Source organism: Gekko japonicus, unplaced genomic scaffold (assembly GCF_001447785.1).
Source record: "Gekko japonicus isolate JY-2015 unplaced genomic scaffold, Gekko_japonicus_V1.1 scaffold1782, whole genome shotgun sequence".
NCBI classification, from domain to species: domain Eukaryota; kingdom Metazoa; phylum Chordata; class Lepidosauria; order Squamata; family Gekkonidae; genus Gekko; species Gekko japonicus.
In genome coordinates, this window is record NW_015173189.1 from 68,325 (window position 1) to 88,621 (window position 20,297).

The following is a 20,297-nucleotide window of genomic DNA, read 5'->3' on the forward strand; positions in this document are numbered from 1 at the left end:
CCGGAAGCGGGGCAGCTGGAAGCAGGGGGCGGGGCTTTGTCATGTGCCCCGCCCCCGTACCTCACCCGGGGGAACTGCGATCCCCCCCGAAATGACCTCTGGTCAGAAGTTATTTAAATCTGCAATAACTGGAGCTCATCTAGAAAGTATACCTCAGACTAGTAAAGATACCAATGAATCTAAGAGGATGCAAACATGCATTTTCTAAGCAACGTCAAGGAAGCCACAAATGGCAAGAAGGCTTCCTTTAAAAATGTGGAAGTCTTGCCCAAACAAGGTGAACAAGAAGGAGCACAGGCTCTGGCAAAACAAATTACGGTAAGGTGGCCAGAAGGAGAATATGAGGAACACTGCTAAAACAATAGAATTTTAAAAAATACATTGGAGGCAGGAAGGTGGCTAGGGAGGCACAGCAATGATGAAAGAGATAAATTCTGTGCTAAAGATTATAGGGAACATAACTGAAGACAAAACAGACATCATCATAATGCCATATATATGTCTGTGATGCAGCTACACTTGGAATACTGTGTGCAGTGCTGGTCACTGGATTTCATAAAAGGATACAGTGGAGCTGAAAGGGGGGGGTGCAATGAAAAGGGGTTGGAGCAACTTCCCTGTGGTGAAAGGCTAAGGAGTTGCAGTTAGAGAAAGACAACTAAGAGATGACAGGATAGATATTTATAAAATCATGCATAATGTGAATAACATGGATAGAGAAAACTTTCTCTTTCCTAAAATACTAGAACAGGGGTCTTTTCAGCCTGTGGACATCATTGGAATGTTGAGAGAGGATGGTGAGTGCCATCTCAAAATGGCTGCTATAGAAGGCAAGCCAAACCCAAAATGGCTGTCAAAGGAGGTGGAACTAAACCTGTTCCCTCCTTCCTTTGCAAAAGGATTTCATGACAACCATGCTGAAAGCATGAAGCTGCCTTATTCAAGCCAATGATCAGTCACATGTAGTATTATTTGATTGGAGGCATGATCCTTCCACTGGGAGGACAGCAAGCTTGGAGAAGAAAGAAAGCCTGGATGGGGGGATGGAATACACAGTGAGTCAAGAAAGCTAGGTGCTTATACTGAATCAGACCCTTGGTCTATCAAAGTCTACCTTTTTCTTCTCACCTTGACACAGAGAGTACTCCATCTTTCTGTGTTATACCTCTGAGGATGCCAGTCACAGCTACTGGTGAAACGTCAGGTTCTACAATGCCCACAGCCACAGAACCCGGAGAATCTACAGCAACTAAAGTCAGTATTGTCTACTCAGACTGGCAGCTGCTCTTCAGGGTCTCAGGCTGTGGTCTTTTACATCACCTCCTACATGATCCTTTTAACTGGAGATGGCAAGGATTGAACCTGGGACCTTCTGCATGCCCAGCAGATGCACTGTCAGTGAGCCACAGCTATTAAAAACCCATTCATTTGACTGAAGACAGCCAGTAACAATCCCTGCCTTCTAATGGCCCAGTCCAGCCCATTCAGCCCATTTTCTGATTAGCTTGGTGGGCACAAGAGGAAGTACTGACAGGCACCATGGTATCCATGAATGCCATGTTGGGGACCCCTGTACTAGAAATTGGAAGCACCCAATGAAAGTGATAGGCAGTAAAAAACAAGGACAGAAAAAACAAGAACTTCTTAATAAATAATTAACTTGTAGAATTTGGTGCCACAGAATGTTGAGATGGCTACTATCCTGGTGTGATCCAGCATGGCTGATATTATGTTCTAATGACAGCTTTCTCATTAAACCAGGTGCAACTGGAACCAGCTGTAGCCCTGTTCACGTTATAGTGAAAACACATACAGGCTGCGTACAGTGTGCACTTTGTTTTTCTTTAGAAGTGTGTTGAGGAAATCTCATGTTACATTCAATACACATACAGCTCAAAGTATGATTGAAATCACACATTTATCCAGGTACTGGTCCCTGGCTTCATTTATAAAGTGAACACATTTTGGCTCTTTCTTACAAATAGACACACACACACACATGCAAGATGTACATGCATTCATCACTGTCATTTACACACAGTGCATATATCTTAGAATAGTGGTTTGTTTTTGTCAGGAAGCTCATACATACATCCAGCTGCACAATGGAGCTGATGAGCTGCCTAGACTTCACAGAGTCTCACAGGTCTACTGCTCTCCTGATCTGTATTTCATTTGTCCTTTTGATATTTGGATTTCTTTTCTCATTTCCTTCTGATAATTCAGTCTTAGTAACTTCCATACGATGATTCAATAGATTAGGTTTGCTTATAAATAGCATCTGAACAATTGCCATATTTGGGGTATGGATTTTCTCCAAGTCAACATTGTCTAGTGTTTGGTAGAATAGCATACGGCTTGCCACTCTTGTCTGAGTCATATGGAGCTATTAATCTCTAAGTAGGCCTGGCAGTGCACCTGTTCTCTGCTTGTGGTACATTTTGGTCTAGTTTGCTGTGTTGATCTGCATGGGTTGATAGGTATATTATCCTAAGTTAAGCAGAGATAATGGACTGATTGTCATTCAGTTCCTTCCAACTCTATGATTTTTTGTTTGTCCAATAAACTATATCACTCCATGGTCATAGCTACACTATAAACTATATACACTATATAAATATTTTCACTGTATCTGAAGAAGTGTGCTTGCACACAAAAGCTTATACCTTGAATAAAATTTTCTTGGTCTTAAAGGTGCTTCAGAACAACATGGCTACCCACCTGAAACTATAAACATTGTGACCCTTCTGCCCAGTATGGCTTCAGGCAACACAGCCCTAAGCACCAAGTTGTCTGGGAACCCAACCCTGCCACTCCAGCTGAAGGGAGAAGCTTACCTCATCACTGGCTAACAGGAAAAATGTCCATAGCCCCATCCAAAAGTCCAGGACCATTTTTCTATTAGGTCATTGCTGCTATGATGAGTGACTTGTACCTATTTTATGTCACATTTGGATATCCTCTTCTGGGAAACAATACAGAATGATACTCAGTACAGGTTTCACCAATGTCGGACTCAATAAGCTCCAACGCAGATACTGCTATCTAGAACATGTGGTCACTATTGATTGACCCAAGGCAGTCTTCTTGACTAAACTCCCTTTGAGTCATCTTCAGTGCTCCATTCTCTTGCTGAGGTTCATCTCTCCCTCATGGGTCTGCCAGGTCTTTTATCCTAACATTCATACATCACTTTAAGTACAGGGGGATTTACTACTAGGAAACATTCCCGAGGTGCACTGTCTACCAGCAGTACCCCCTTTCTGTCCTGTAACAAACTCACATCAGTTTTATACCATTGCAATTGTCATGCCCAAAGTAATCCTAGGAAATTCTAAATTGATACTTGTGAGAATTTTCCTTTAGAGATTCTTAGCAAATACAGAAAGCTATAGTTCCCACAGAAGATGAACATGACCTTCTAATCATTTTAAGGCTGTTATGTAGATATGTCTTAGATGGTTCATTCTGTGGGTCCAACATGGCAATGGTATTTTGAACCTGCTTCTTCTTGAAAGGGGGGCACCCTATACTCTCTGCAACCTGCCCAATCACGTACATCCTATCCAGTCATGTTGAAAATGATGATGGTTATCTTGTAGACTGCTCCTTTTGTGTTAGCTTGAGAAGGCCAGTGGAAGGAGAAGAGGATTAGCTCATTTTGAATGTGTATTCCAAAACAAGTAGCTATTCTGAGCCAATTAGAATGTCGCTGTTGGTAATGACACAATAAGGAGCTTATGCTATGGTTCACCAGCACCTATCAGGCAAAATGATATTTAATGCACTATGTGGATGCTGTTATAATTGAAATAATATCATCAGAGTGGATGTTGTCAAAGGATAAATGTATCCAGGCTTTTGAAAAAAATCACTCTGCTTAGCTGCAGTGGTTATCGGCAACAAGAGACCATTATCCTCGGATTCAAATGGCATTATCTTTAAAATCTACCATCTCTGCATACACATCTATTCTTTATTAATATGTAAATGGCATTCAGATCAGCAGCATTCAATGGTTCCATTGCATATGAAGGCAGCTTTTTCATTTGTGAACTGAAGGGCAAGTATCATAGCAAATATCACAGAAAACATTTTACTCTGCAAAAGAAACTGCACAATAATGAGGAGGAAGTTGTTCATTTAAACTCTGTCACATGCTTATATGGTCACTTAAGGTTTGTGTATCAAGTAAATTGCATGGTTTGTTTTAAAGGTGTCTTTTTATCATTCTCTTGAGAGATTTGAGTTTAATGACACCAGTTTGCACTATGCAAGCATTACAAGCTGATCCCTATAGGGTCCATCAAAATATAATATGTTCAAGTGACTATTTATCATTAAACAGTAACATTTGTAGATGATCTGTATGGGGCTGGTGATTTTGTTACAGACATGGAACACGGTGTGCAGGAGAGATTGCCATGCAAGCCAACAACTTAAAATGTGGAGTTGGAGTTGCATACAATTCAAGAGTTGGGGGTAAGAAAAACAAGCAATATTTTGATTTTTAATACCAATGCTTAGCACACATATAGCACTTTCAGCATTCAAAGTGCTTCATGTAAATGATCTTTCTGTAATCCCTACAACACCCCTGTAAAACAGGCCAGTATGATTGCCCTCACATTGCAGATGGAGGAGGGCTGAGAATGAATGGCTTCCTTAAACCCACCTAGTGAGTTCATGACAGAGGTAAGAGGCAAGATCTGAACCATATAAGGATTGTAGCTTAGCCTCTTAGATAGTATGCTTTTAGTGTTTTCCCAGGTATAGTCTGTGGCTAACAAGGAATTTGTGTCTGAAACAGTTTTGGTTGTACTGAGCAAGACATCCTGAAACTGAGCATTATGAAGAGGAGTAGGGTTGGCAACACTGGGTTTGGAAATACCTGGAGGTTTGAGGGTGGAGCCTGGCAGAGTGTAGTTTAGAGAGGGGAGGGATCTTGGGAGGGTATAATGACATGCAGTCCACCTTTCAAATTAGCCTTTTTCTCCAGAAGAAGTGGAATAACTGCTTTAAATATATAAATAATAAATAAAGTGATTTATGTAGTCAGGAGAGCAGTTGTAATTCCAGAGGATCTCCAGCCCCCACCTGGAGGTTGGTAACCCTAAATAGGAGAGGGGAGGGTGTTTTTCCAACAGATCTTCTGTCTCTGTGATGCACTGTGGCTGAAAGGCTTACCACAACCGCATGTTGAAGCAGTCTATACCCTTTCCCACCCTCACCCTCCTGCTCCATTCTAAGGTATTTTAGTAGAGGGGTCATAATACCACCACTTTCTAGTTGCGTACCTCTGTCTGTCCAGTTGTGCTGGATCAGGTGGCTAACAAGATGGACTTATTCCTGTGATTCTTAAACATACCATTTAGTTGAAGGACTGTGAAATTATTTTGCATGCACGATGAAGTAGTCTTGTCTTTGCTACACTGCATAACTAATCACGACCTATCCTCTACTGTCATCATTTATGTGTTTTATGACCATTGCTTTATTTATACGGTAAGCCACCTTGAGTTCCACAAGGCAGAAAGGTGGCCAATAAATGTTTTAACCAAATAAATAAATAACATTCAGGGTTTTCAGCACCAGTGCACGACAACTCTTGTGCTGTTGTGAACAAACATTGCCTCCTGACAGAAACCTCAGCAGCCATTGCCAGCTCTAACCAAGGCCCTTTATGCATACACAGCTTAGTTCTGATTTTCACTGAAGCTGAGTTAATTGGAGTTTACTTTGAAAGTTGTGCCAGTACTGTGCACCTTTTCCCCCCTCCGGTTTTCTCTTGGGAATTGAGGAGTATATATTCTGCAAACCAATGAGAAAACCCAGATACTGTTGTGGGGTTAATCTCCCCTGATCGGTCAATTTTGCATTGGGCGAGTCTTTTGAAATAGGAGATTCTTTGAGCTAAATTTACTGTGTGGTCACCATTAGGGGTCCCCCTCCTTTTATTGGTGTACAAGCTCCACCATTGGTTAGGGTTTCCATCTGTACAATTTTGTGTGTGTTTTTAAGGAGAGTTTAGTCTAGTGTTAGGACTTTAACGTTAATCTGGGATGGTTGGAGAAAAAAATCATTGGCAAGGAATGCTTTAAAAGTTTGGCAAGAGGTGGTGTGTGTGCGTGCACACACTATTAAAAGTTTTAAAAGATGTGTGCCCCCAGGAGGAGATGCTGACTGCTTGGCCAGAGAGGCTGCTGCGCAGCAGCTTGGTAGAGGAGGTTCACAAGGGGGGGGGGGAGATGGAGACATCAATGCTTCACAGCCTGAGCTCCCCCACAGTGTTATTTGGAAATTAGATGATAGGCAAAGGGGGAAAAGCAGATGTTGAGATGGACCATTAAAGAACAAAAAAACAAAACAGGTGCTGCTGCCCCAGAGCAGGCTCCACAGCATCATCCTCGCGTTTGAAATGTCTGTGGTGAGAGTCAATGTAAAAGAAAAAACAAATTTCTTAAACAAACTTAAACAAATGTGGACTTGCTGCCCCAGAGCAGGCTCCACGGCATCATCCTCGCGTTTGAAAAGTCTGTGGTCAGAGTCAATGTAAAAGAAAACCATTTTTTTCTTAAACAAACAAATGTGGAATCAAACCAACAACCTTGTAGTTAATAGCACTGCATTCTAATCGCTAACCAAACTGGCCAGTCCTGTAAACACATCAGACAAAGGCAATGACTTTCCTACTCTCCTATTTCAAAAGATACCCCCAAGCACAAAACTGACCAACAAGGAGAGACCAACTGGCCTCCGAGGGGAGGGGGGAGGAAAAGTCCAAGGGAATATGTATGCTTTTAAATTACCTTCGGCTTGGAAGCAAACCAAGGGGATAAATCATCACAAAAGGAGTCTGAGATAACCCGGGGAACCAGCAGACTGAAAGCAGGCTCAGTGCTGAAGGGTGGGGGGAATCAATGCAGAAAGAAAAACAGAATGCAATTGGAATGCGTGGAGGAATGCAGAAGGGAGAAAAACCAATGGTGATGCACAGTGAAAGCGAGAGAAACGGACAAGTGTAAAGGACCTTAGTGTCAAGAGAAAATGCTCTATTCCACAGGGTTCTTGCACAAAGATTTATTTTAGGGAAAAGGGAGAGGGGGCACTGTTGACTCCTTGTACCTTCTCAGCCTCTCACAGTTTTTCACTATAGACTGGTGTTTAGCCACAGCATCTCCAGCCCATTCTCAGAAGTTTTTGCAGAGATGCAAGACAATGTCATCCCATGTTGAAAGCAATGTCTTAAATGCTTCTAAAGTAGGTTTGCCAACCTCCAGGGTAGGGCCTGGAGATCTCCTGTTATCACAACTGATCTGTAATCAACAGAGATCAGTTCCCCTGGAGAAAATGGCTGCTTTGGAGGGTGGACTCTGTGGCATTGTACTCTGCTGAGGCCCCTCCCCTCCCCAAACCCCCTCCCCCCTAGGTTCCACCCACAGAAATCTTCAGATATTTCCTAACCTTGAGTTGGCAACTCTATTCAACAGGCTTCCCCACCTTCAGATTCTATTTACTGAATGCACATTTTGGACCCGTTTCAGAGCTGGTTGAATTCTTTAAATAAATAAATTATGCCTGTTTACATACAAAATATATGCAGACTTTCCTCCCCCTACCCTAATTACAGGACAAACATATCTCCTTTTGTCTCTCCTTAGTTTTGACTGAAAATTTAGTTTTGTATTATTCTGATTTTGGATTTCAATTGGAAAAATTGTTAGAAAGATTAATCTTTGTTAAAAAAATATTAAATAACACTTGCCTGTGCCTATAAGAAATGTAGAATAATAGTATCCAGTCTGACAATACTAAAAGAAAAAAAGTATATTTTCCAAACTGCTAGGCATGACTTGATCCACTTTGAGACAGGGATATAACGTGCAGTGGGTGGTTGTTTGTATTCTGAATACAGGAGTGACAGGCTTGCAGTTTTGTCAAGGAAATAATCTTGCCTGTAAAGTGAAAGCAATTTTCTTTCCACATAGTTCTTCTAGCGATGTCAGCCAAGTTTCCAAATGATCTTGGTGCCTTCACTTCAATTGCTTGTATGTCACTTATTGTCAATGTTGTACACAGCACTCTTTTCACGCACAAAGCTGCCACTTAAAAAAATATCTTGATTAACAGAGGTTTCTGAAATAGACGTGTTGTTTAGCAGAGGAGGAGGCATATTGCTTTAAAATAATGAAAACAGGACACTCACAGCAGAGCAGATGATTGTGCTGACTGTTGTCACATTGGAATTCTGTGTTAGCAGCTTCCCGTTCTCAGCCGGTTTGGAAGCCTATGTGTCATGTCACTTTCCAATCTGACTTTGACAGCCCGCTTCACATCTTCATACCCTGTTAAGTGAAGTAGCTGCCTATCTCATGCTAGAGAGACAGTAAGTAGCCTGATTCTCAAGCAAGGAGGATGATGACAATGGAAATACTAGAATATTCCCTCCCTGCAGCTGAGGAAGCCTTATATTTTCAGACCCCTTGCACTGTAGAGCAGAGGACACAGTGCCATTTCTATTCACATGGTCACAAGTGATGTCTTATTATGCAAATGAAGAGCTGCCCCAAAATAACGACTGGTTTCTGCTGCTTTCTCTCCCCTTCTAATATTAAGGCATAAGAATGCTGGATGGAATAGTCACTGATGCCATCGAAGCCAGTTCCATTGGGTTCAATCCAGATCATGTGGATATCTACAGTGCCAGCTGGGGCCCAAATGATGATGGGAAAACTGTTGAGGGGCCTGGCCGCCTGGCACAGAAGGCATTTGAATATGGGATCAGGAAGGTGAGGCCTCAAACAGAGATGCTGGCCATATTGGAAAAGAGCTCACACATGCCAGCAAACTGAAGTTTCTCTGGGTGTTCTGGGGCAACATATGGCTGCTTGTTTGTGTTCTCTGTCATTTCAGAGACCCTGTTTTAAACACATGGAACCACTCTAGAGACAAATGGGAGGAAAGGCTTGACTCATTTTCAGATCTAAGGCCCAACAGCTTTTAGGAAACTATTGCCTACACTGTCTTTTGAAAAGCTTCATCTCTGTCCATTCTTCAGTCTCTCACTTCCCCCTTTTTCAGTTTTCTTCTCTATGGTTTTGTCTGTTTGGCTTTGAATACTAATGCGAGTCTTGGCAAAGAGCTCCCATAAAATATTAATGCAAAATCTCCTGCCTCATGAATATGGCATTTGTCTTTCTTTACAAGCCACGGTTTGGTGCATTATATTCTAATCCCACACATAACACATATTCCAGTTATAATTAAGATAGTTGGGAATGCATGTTGAGGAATAAATGCTTCATGTTAGCCCATTTGATCTAGAGATTACAGAGCTTTAATGGTGGCCATTTATACACAGAGTTATAAAAATGCACATAACTCACACTTCCATTGGCCACAGTTTAGTAGTACACCACATATTTTGCAAACAGAAGGTCGCCAGGTTCAGTCCTTAGAACATCCAGTTAAAGGCTTTCAGGTAGCAGAGCTAGAAAAGACTTCTGGAGAGCTGCTGCCAGTCTACATAGAGAGTACTGGCTTAGATGGATAAATGATTTGAATTGTTCATATGTTCACTCAGATTTTTTCTTTACCACTGAGCTCCCCCCCCATCCTTTTGCAAGTTAGCAGAATTTTTCTTGGCATGATTGGTGTGGGAGTCTTATCTTCAGTGACTGCATGATGTTACCGTAGAGTTTCCAGCAATTCCTGGAGAGGCCTGGCATTAGTTCTGGGTTTTCCTCAGAAGTGATGTCAAGTCATCGCCAGTAGAGTGATTTTTTATCTTTGCTTTCGCCCAACCAAATCGTGTAAAGTTCATATTAAATCAATCCTGTATTATAAAAGCAGATAATTGCCAACAACAACACATGACACTTTCCCCACTGGCATAATTATCACTTTTCTTATGACTATTAGAAGAAAATTTTACTACTGTATTTCTCCTAAACTATGAACCATCACTTTGGTAATTTAGCCAGGTAGATTAATAGGGAACTACACTGTTCTTATATCATGTGCATTTCATTAAAGCTTTTTAAAAAAGTGTATACATTGTCTGCTAAAAAGCTACCAGCAGGCTAAAAGGTTCCTCATTAAAGCTTTTTAAAAAAGTGTATACCTCAGTAGACATTGTCTGCTAGAAAGCTACCAGCAGGCTAAAAGGTTTCACCACCATTTTTCATGCTGCTTTCTCTCTGAGTATCCCATGGCTGCTTGCGTCCTTATATCTGCTTTCAACTTATCTCCCACTAAGGCCTAACCAGTACTAGTGGGGGTGGCTGTTAATTATAAGAGAGTCATGGATCTTGAAACAACAGGAAAAGACTATTTGCCAATTTTACTATTTTCCCCTTGAAAAGAACATGGCAAGCACAGAATCCCTGTACACTTGCCTTGAATTATACACTAGTTGTACAGGTAATTCATCAGCAATGCTGTGACTGTAGTACATGGAAATGAAATTAATTCCTGGAATTTAAGTAGTGTTTTATGTGTCAGAAGACCTTAGTGTTCCATTGGATAAATAATTTATATTGATTACAGACTGTTTATCTGCATATATTCCTGCATTGACTAATATATTGACGTGAAATAGGATGAACGAGGCTAAGCAGCAAAATAATAATAATAATCCCACAGTGCTAAGGCAATTGGGCTATATGCTGCTTATGTGCAGCAAAGGATAAACAGCAAGATCTGTTTTTGAAGGAAATGTTCCCTGCACTGCATGGTGCTTACTCATCCCTTTAAAATGATCCGTCTTGTGAGGAAACAGACACTGCTACATGAAACACACTAAAGGTTTCCCAATCAGTTAATAATCCAGCAAAAGTGTACTTGTCCCTTTGTTGCTTGGGATCCAAATATCTTTCCCCAAAAAGGAGGTCCTGTGTTTCAGGAAGTTCTCAGAATTCAGATTGCAGTTGTTGCTATGAAAATACTATTCATGCAACAGCTTGCAGGACCACTGCAATTCTGAATACTCTCCCCCCCCCCAGCATTCCATGGCTGACCTTTTCCCCTCAGCTTCAAGACCAGGGTTCCTCAACATGGTGTTCATGGGCACTGTGATGTTCTCTTTCATTTGCAAGTCAGGAATAGGGTACTTACTTTGGTTCCTGCTTTTAGGTTCACACAGCAGAGATGGGTGCGTTGAAAACAGCATCTGTTTATTTGCAAGCGGATACAAGGATGGGAGCAACTGATTTTAGGACATGGAGGATTATGCAGTTTACATTTCTAACTAACCAACAGAACTAACTTAACAGGGACTCCACCCCCAGGAGATTAAACCACACATGCAAATATTGAGGGCAGAGGCGCAGATGGTTCCACTGTAATGCATACAATAAATGCACCATAGGAACCACGGCACCTTCCGGTACTTCCCCTGCCACTAGCCAAGCTTTTCAGAAAGTTGGTTGTGCTATTGTAAAGCAGGGCTTGGTTTTGCACAGCTTCAACAGCAGCCACAGCCACTAGAGGATCAGGAGAACTTGGGCCCACCTTAGTATGTGGCTTCATTTCCCTGGCTTTTTCTCCCCCACCCCTGGCTTTCCCACATTTCCTTTTATTCCTCTTCTGTGATACTTAGGGTGTTCCCCCCCCCGCCACCAGCAGGGGATGGGGGGGTAGGTTTGCCAGGGGGTGGAGCCTGCGGAGGACAAGGATGTCAGTAGATTACAATGCCATAGAGCCCAAAGCATCAATTTTCTCCAGGGGAACTGTTCTCCATAGTCTAAGGATGAGGTGTAATTCTGGGGGATCCCCAGCCCCACCTGGAGGCTGGAATCCCTACTGAACCTTTTGCAAAACAATGAGGGAAGTATTGTGCTTGGCACCACCTCCTTGACACATCTAGGGTTGCCAACTTCCAGGTGGAGCCTGGAGCGCTCCTGCAATTAAAATTAATATTAAGACTACAGAGATCAGTTCCTCTGAAGAAAATGGGCTGTTTTAGAGGATAGACTATATGGCATTATGGGCCGCTAAGATCCATCCCCTCCCGTAACCCTGTCATTCCTAAGTTCCACCCACAAATCTACAGGAACTTCCCACCCCAGAGTTAGCAACCCATGTGGCAGCCATATTGAGTGCAGCTGTGCCTTCTGTGGCAGCCAGCAGCATAACAAGGGGGTAGGAGGCAGTCCACTCTGAGTGCAGCTTAAAGAAGGCCTTTGAAAGGGACCCTTGAAGTCAGCGGTGTCCTAGTGCCTCCAGCTGAACGTCTTCCCTTTTATTTTTTAAATGCAATTTTGGCTGCAGCCACTAGGGGTGCAGAGAAGTCTGAGCACAACAAAAAGCTCCAGGATCAGCCAAACTTCCTATTTCTCCAGGACTCAAGCAAACTTCCTTAACAGATTGTGCTGAGAGTTGCTACAGTAATTGCCAGCCTGCAGGTCATTTTATCCAATAGTCTAGGCTTTCTCTCTCACTTTACTTGTACCCAGCTCAGTCAGATCTTGCAAAGCAGTAGTGTTAGGGTGTTGCAGCAAGACTGTAATGTATCCAGTTTGGACCGCGTGGCCGGCTTGGGCTCCACGTGGTCAAGCGCAAGCGTCGAGCTTTGCTCAACGAAACAATGAACTAAGCCAGTGGTGGCGAACCTATGGCACAGGTGCCAGAGGTGGCACTTAGAGCCCATCGCCCCAGCCAGGCCCAGACCATCATTAAAGTGTCGAATTCTCTGCCAAATAATTTTAAGTAAATGAAAGCATTTGGGATTGCTTCCCTTACTTTGTTTGGATCATCTGAAGTTAATGTATGAGTTGTTTTTTCTAAAGTAAAACCTCAGTATTCAGGTTAAATTGCTGTGTTGGCACTTTGCGATAAATAAGTAGGTTCTGGGTTGCAGTTTGGGCACTCGGTCTCTAAAAGGTTCACCATCACTGAACTAAGTGGATCCTAGCCCGCACCTATCAGAGGGCTAGGTTCCCGGCCGAGAGCCTATAGAACTCTCGACCACTGTAAATAACCTATTGTGATGAGGGGGGTGTTCTGGGTGGTGGTTTCATGGGGAATATAAGCCGGCCTGTGAGCCAGCTAAAGTTGTCTTGTTCCTCACTAAATAAAGTACGTTAGATGAAATCACTCGTCTGTCCATGTACTTTTCACTGGCGATGAGGATGGGATTCATCTTCCCTTGAACAGAGACCACGAATTGAGCATCGCATCAAGTCTCCGCGCCGAGATCGCCACACGCTGCTTCGCCTCGTGCTTCATCTCTGGTTACCGCTCACTGCACCACTCCCAGCTCCAAGCATCGCCTGTTGACCCTGTTGACCCTGAGAGCAGCACCACACTGCTCCTCAACAACGATCGCAGCCGTAGTTCTCACCGTTTGCATCCTCGTGGAATCGTAAGATGGCTGCTGCATCCGAGAGCCTCCCTGCCTTCGACATCTCCCAACCCTCTCAGTGGGAAACCTGGCTGGAGACCCTCGAGAGCCATTTCACCATCCATGATGTCACTGACCCGGGTAAGAAGAAGGCGTACCTTCTCCGGCACTGTGGGATGGAGGCCCATCTCCTACTGAAGGACCTGATAGCGCCCTGGCTAACCAAAGACGAATGTTACACCTCTTTGGTCAAGGCGCTCTCAGATCACCTGGCTCCCAAACCCACAAAGTTTGTGGAACGGAAGGACTTTTTTTGCGAAAGTCCAGGGCCCTGACGAAACAGCCTCTGATTTCCTTGCAGCTCTGCGATGGGCCGCCACAAGGTGTTCATTTTCTGACCTGGCTGAAGCAATTCCTCTTGGGACTATGGGAGCCCAAGCTCCGGAGGAAGCTGGTCAGCCAGGAAGACCTGGATCTCAACAAAGTGATCTGGGAGGCCACCACTTACGAGAAGGCCCACCAAGACCGCCGTGCCAAGGTGGTCCACCGCACACGAGCAACCGTAGGTTCTGACGCCTCGGACGAGGAAGAGGTTCTACAGGTCTGCCATCGGTTGTCTCAGCGCTCTCATCAGTCGGCAGCCAACTTGGGCAAGGCGTCTTCGGCTCCCTCTTCTCAGTGTGCCAGCTGTGGAGAAGAACATGAGTGCCGGTTGTGTTGCTTCAGGAATGCTGTCTGCAGAACGTGCAACAAATTGCAGCTCATCTCCCGGGTCTGCCACTCCAAGGGACAGCGCCAGAAGACATCCACCCACCAGACCACGCCAGACCAGCACATCAATCTCCACACCCTCTCGGCCCACCACCAGCAACACCTGGTATGTAACTTGCCCCCCGATAGCTCCAACAAAGTGCATGTAACTGTTCTTATTGAGAGGTCCCCCTGCAGCATGGAAATCGACACGGGGTCATCGTTTTCCATTATCTCCACAGATACGCTCTGCAAGCTGTGTCCCAAGGGGGGACCCCCCCTTCAAAAGCCACGGGGTTTCACCTTGCGGGACTTTAATAAGAACCCCATGGCGGTACTGGGCTGGGGCAAGTTCCAGGTGCTGTTCAAAGACAATAAGAACCCCATGGACCTGCTGGTGGTGGATGGGCGGCTCTCCAGTCTACTGGGACTCTCTTGGTTCAGCCCTCTGGGTTTGTCACTCACGGGGGTTAACCAGGTCCAGTCACAAGGGTTCAAGTCTGTGCGCGCTAAATTTCCCTGTGTATTTGATGGCACCCTAGGGCGGTTTTCTGGACCCCCCATCTCATTAGACCTTGACCCCGCTGTCCACCCTATCCGGATTAAGGACAGGCTGCCTCCAATTGCGATTAAGCCTAAAATAGAGGCTGAGCTGGACCACCTGATGGCACAAGGGGTGCTTGAACCGGTTGCATGTGCACGGTGGGAGACCCCTATAGTCACCCCGGTAAAGCCGAACGGGGACGTGCGCATTTGTGCGGATTACAAATGCACGCTTAACAAGGCCCTACAGGCACATTCTTATTGGGTGCCGGTGGTCAGCCATGTGTTGGCTGCTCTAGTGGGGGCCCGGGTCTTAAGCAAAGTGGACTTAGCTCAAGCGTATCAACAGTTGCCGGTTGATGCTGCCACCGCCGAGGCCCAAACGATCACCACTCATAGGGGGGCTTTCAAGGTGCATCGCTTGCAATTCGGGGTCTCGGTCGTGCCAGGGATTTTTCAGTCCTTCATGGATTCACTCCTCAAAGGTATTCCCGGAGTACAGCCTTGTTTAGACAATGTGCTCATCGCGGCTCCGGACAGCTCATCCTTTGCTGACCGGCTTCGGGCAGTGCTGTGGAGGTTCAACGTGGCCGGGCTCAAGGTCAAGAGGGAAAAATGTCTCCTGGGGGTCCCTCGCATCGAGTTCCTGGGCTTCGCAGTCGACGCCACTGGCATCCACCCCACAGCGGACAAGGTGAAAGCCATCTCACAAGCACCCCCTCCCTCGTCCAAGTCAGAGCTGCAGGCCTTTCTGGGGCTTCTGAGCTTTTATCACTCCTTCCTGACCCTCAGGACTGTGGTTGCTGAACCGCCTCCTAGACAAAAAAGCACCGTGGGTTTGGGGCCTGACACACGCCGTTGCATTCTGGGTCGTAAAGGACCTGCTGGTATCGAACGTGGTCCTGGCACACTTTGATGAGTCTCTTCCAGTCGTCCTCGCATGTGATGCTTCCCCTTATGGGGTCGGGGCGGTTCTGGGCCACTGGCTACCGGATGGCTGCATGGTCCCGGTTGCCTATTATTCCCGGATGCTGTCTGCAGTGGAGTGCAACTACGCGCAGATAGATAAGGAAGCGCTGGCTATAGTGGCAGGGGTGAAGAAATTTCATCACTACCTGTACGGCCGGCCTTTCACGGTCCTTACAGACCACAAGCTGCTGCTAGGCCTCCTGGCACCGGACTGCCAGGCCCCTCAAATGATATCCCCCTGGGTGCTCCGCTGGTCTATTTGTCTGGCGGGGTACTCGTTCACTGCCTGAGGAAAGCGATGGGCCATGTGGACGCCCTGAGCTGTTTTCCTCTGCCTGTGTGTGAACTGGATCCGGCCCCAGCTCATCTGATCACCCTTCTGGAGTCTCTTCTGGACGAGCTGGTCCACATCAAAGAAGTGGATCGCTGCACGGCCAAGGACAAGGTACTCAGCCGCGTTTTTGACTGGGTGGTGAGGGGGTGGCCGTCGGCCAAAGGGGAGCCAGAATTCACAGCATTCACATCCCAGCGGGATGAACCATTGGTCCACAAGAGCTGCATGATGTGGGGTGGCCGGGTGGTCATCCCTACGCCATTACGAGAACGTGTCCTCACCGCCCTTCACGAGTCCCATCCAGGGGTGGTGCACATGAAGGCCCTGGCCAGAAGCTACATCTGGTGGCCGGGGCTGGACTGGGACATTGAGGATGTAGTAAAAAGGTGCCAGGCCTGCCAAGCATCCCGGCCAGAACCACCCAGGGCCCCGGAACGAGCCTGGGAATCCTCCCACCGACCCTGGTCCAGATTAAAGTAACTGTTTTGATAGAGGAGGCCCTCTGTGAAATGGAACGACACAGGCTCTTCCGTTTCCATCATTTTGGCAGAGACAGTCCGAGGGCTCTGTCCGCGTGGGGGGGCCAGTTGAACCCAGTTGACTTTACCCTCCGTGACTTCCAGAAGAACCCAGTGGCAGTTAAGGGGTCGGACAAGTTCAGGGTGCAATACCGTGACTTTAATGGACTGTTAGACCTGGTGGTGGTAGAAGGCTGGCTCACCAGTCTGCTGGGACTGTCCTGGTTTGCGATGTTGAGGTTCAAGGTGATGGTCGTTCAGCCAACGGACTTCAACAGGGTGTGCGAGAAATTCCCAGTGGTATTTGACAGCATGCTGGGGCATTACACGGGTCCCCCGGTCTCCCTCGACCTAGACCCAGCAATCCGCCCCATCCACATGAAGGCCCGGTGGGTTCTGTTTGCCTTACGACCTAAAGTTGACCTAGAACTAGACCGCCTCGTAGCCCAGAAGGTTCTGGAACACGTACCGCACGCTCCCTGGGAAACCCCGATCGTGACCCCAGTGAAGCCCAATGGGGACGTCTGGATATGCGCTGACTATAGGTGCACAATCAATAAGGCTCTCCAGGACCATGCATACCCCGTCCCCATAGTGAGCCACATGCTAGCTTCCCTAACGGGAGTCAAGGATTTTGGGGAACTGGACCTGGCCCAGGCGTATCAACAGCTCCTGGTGGACAATGCCACCGCAGATGCCCAAATGATTGTAATGCACAGGGGCGTGTTCCAGGTGCGCCGGGTGCAGTTTGGGGTCAGTGTGGCCCTGGGGATCTTTCAAAACCTGGTGGACCATCTCCTTAAAGGCAGCCCCTCTTCGACGACGTTTTAATCGCCGCACAGTCGACAGAGTTCTTCGCAGAGGGACTGAGCGAGGTCCCGCAATGCTTCAACGCCGCCGACCTAAAGGTAAAAAGGGGAAAGTGTCTCCTCGGGGTGCCGCAGGTGGCGTTCCTGGGATTTGCGGTCGACACTCAGGGCATCCATCCCATGTTCGACAAAATTCATGTAATTGTTAATGTGCCTACCCCCTCGTCCAAGGTGGAACTCCAGGCCTTCTTGGGCCTGCTTAATTTCTACCACTCCTTTCTGCCTCACAAAGCAGCGGTCACCGAGACCCTAGACCGCCTCCTAGACAAAAAAGCACCGTGGGTTTGGGGCCTGACACACGCCGTTGCATTCTGGGTCGTAAAGGACCTGCTGGTATCGAACGTGGTCCTGGCACACTTTGATGAGTCTCTTCCAGTCGTCCTCGCATGTGATGCTTCCCCTTATGGGGTCGGGGCGGTTCTGGGCCACTGGCTACCGGATGGCTGCATGGTCCCGGTTGCCTATTATTCCCGGATGCTGTCTGCAGTGGAGTGCAACTACGCGCAGATAGATAAGGAAGCGCTGGCTATAGTGGCAGGGGTGAAGAAATTTCATCACTACCTGTACGGCCGGCCTTTCACGGTCCTTACAGACCACAAGCTGCTGCTAGGCCTCCTGGCACCCGACTGCCAGGCCCCTCAAATGATATCCCCCTGGGTGCTCCGCTGGTCTATTTGTCTGGCGGGGTACTCGTTCACTGCCTGAGGAAAGCGATGGGCCATGTGGACGCCCTGAGCTGTTTTCCTCTGCCTGTGTGTGAACTGGATCCGGCCCCAGCTCATCTGATCACCCTTCTGGAGTCTCTTCTGGACGAGCTGGTCCACATCAAAGAAGTGGATCGCTGCACGGCCAAGGACAAGGTACTCAGCCGCGTTTTTGACTGGGTGGTGAGGGGGTGGCCGTCGGCCAAAGGGGAGCCAGAATTCACAGCATTCACATCCCAGCGGGATGAACCATTGGTCCACAAGAGCTGCATGATGTGGGGTGGCCGGGTGGTCATCCCTACGCCATTACGAGAACGTGTCCTCACCGCCCTTCACGAGTCCCATCCAGGGGTGGTGCACATGAAGGCCCTGGCCAGAAGCTACATCTGGTGGCCGGGGCTGGACTGGGACATTGAGGATGTAGTAAAAAGGTGCCAGGCCTGCCAAGCATCCCGGCCAGAACCACCCAGGGCCCTGGAACGAGCCTGGGAATCCTCCCACCGACCCTGGTCCAGATTGCACTTGGACTTTGCAGGACCATTCCAGGGCCAACTCTTCTTCATTCTAGTGGATGCCTACAGCAAGTGGCTGGAGGTAGTCCCCGTGCCCTCCACCTCTTCTAAAGCAGCAATCCGGGCGATGTGGCCGATTTTCAGTGCTCAGGGCATCCCAGACACCCTAGTCACAGATATCGGGACTGCGTTCACATCCAGTGAATTCCAGGAGTTCACCCGGTACTACGGGATCAGCCATGTCTGGTCTGCCCCATTTCACCCTGCGACCAACGGCCAAGCGGAGTGTATGGTAAGGACAATCAAAGACACACTCTGCCGTTTGGACTCACAGGACTGGGACTATAAGTTGGCAGCCTTCCTTTTTGGACAGTGAACTTCGCCCCACACCACAATGGGGCGCAGCCTGGCGGAACTCCTCCTAGGTCGCTGCCTCACGACCCAGCTGGACCATCTCCACTCAGACAAAGCTCCGGAGGAGGCACCAGTCACTGAAGTGCATGAAGCGGCCAGGGGGTTCTTTCCAGAGGATCCCGTGTACGCCAGAAATTATGCACGGGGTCCAGCCTGGATTTCGGCTCGAGTAGTGAGAGTCAAGGGCCCCAGATCATACGAGGTCTCCAGTGAGGATGGCCAAATCCTACACCGTCATATTGACCAGCTGCGCCGACGGCTGCTGCTGCTGGACCCCGAGGACTTTGAAACCCTTGACACCCCAGAACCCACAACACCACCACAAATTGCAACCTCGCCAGTGACGCCGGCCACGGAGCCCGTGCTCTTCCCTGTGGGCGCACACAAGGACAGCCTCCCTGCTGCATCTGGAATGCTGGCACCGGGGCCCACGGTGCCAACTCCGGCCAGCACTCTGCCAAGTGCACCAGCAGCGGAGCCAGCCCCGGTCCCCAAGCTGCACCTCTCTAACTGCACCAGGAAAACACCGGCGCACCTCAAGGACTTTATGTGTGGGTGTGTTGCGGACTAAGGGGGGAAGGGTGTAATGTATCCAGTTCGGACTGCATGGCCAGCTTGGGCTCCACGTGGTCAAGCACAAACATTGAGCTTCGCTCAACGAAACAATGAACTAAGTGGATCCTAGCCCGCACCTATCAGAGGGCTAGGTTCCCGGCCGAGAGCCTACGGAACTCTTGGCCACTGTAAGTAATATATTGTGATGTGGGGGTGTGTTCTGGGTGGTGGTTTCATGGGGAATATAAGCCAGCCTGTGAGCCGGCTAAAGTTGTCTTGTTCCTCACTAAATAAAGTACGTTAGCTGAAATCACTCGTCTGTCCACATACTTTTCAAAGAAAAAACAACCTTTCCCTCTCTTAATTTTGCTCCCTCATTTCCCACACATTTCTCATTCATTTCTGTTTCTCTTCACCTAATTTTTCCGTGTCCTTGGCCTCAAGACCTTCTCATCCCTATCCTGCTTGGTCACAGAATGTATTTAATATAGTAGCAAACCTTTGTTAATATTATATTGGGTACTCTGTACATTGCACTGGTTTTGCTGGGGTGCAAAAGTCCCCCCCTTTAATTTCTACTGCAGAGATTCTGTGATTTGACTTTAGTCCTTTGTAAACAAAGGAGGACGGGGGCGCCTTCTTCGTGGGGTAGTGTGTTTCTTAACATCCAGTCTGGTGACGCTTGTGATCACTATTTTGTGATGCTTTGGTTAGTGTGTGTGTTAGTAAAAGTTAGTACAAAGGCAGACTCCTAGCTCTCAAAAATGCCTTGTAGATGTTTGTGGTA

The 20,297-nt window shown here is 47.2% G+C and overlaps 1 protein-coding gene across 1 annotated transcript in view; it reads left to right on the plus strand.

The window, feature by feature from the left end:
* Positions 1-20,297, plus strand: part of PCSK1 (proprotein convertase subtilisin/kexin type 1) — a 52,688-nt gene that overhangs the window by 14,704 nt on the left and 17,687 nt on the right. Inside the window, exons 6-7 of the mRNA XM_015422608.1 lie at positions 4,394-4,482; positions 8,617-8,789. Of these exons, the coding sequence (XP_015278094.1) occupies positions 4,394-4,482; positions 8,617-8,789 (262 nt within the window). The remainder of the gene's footprint in view (positions 1-4,393; positions 4,483-8,616; positions 8,790-20,297) is intronic.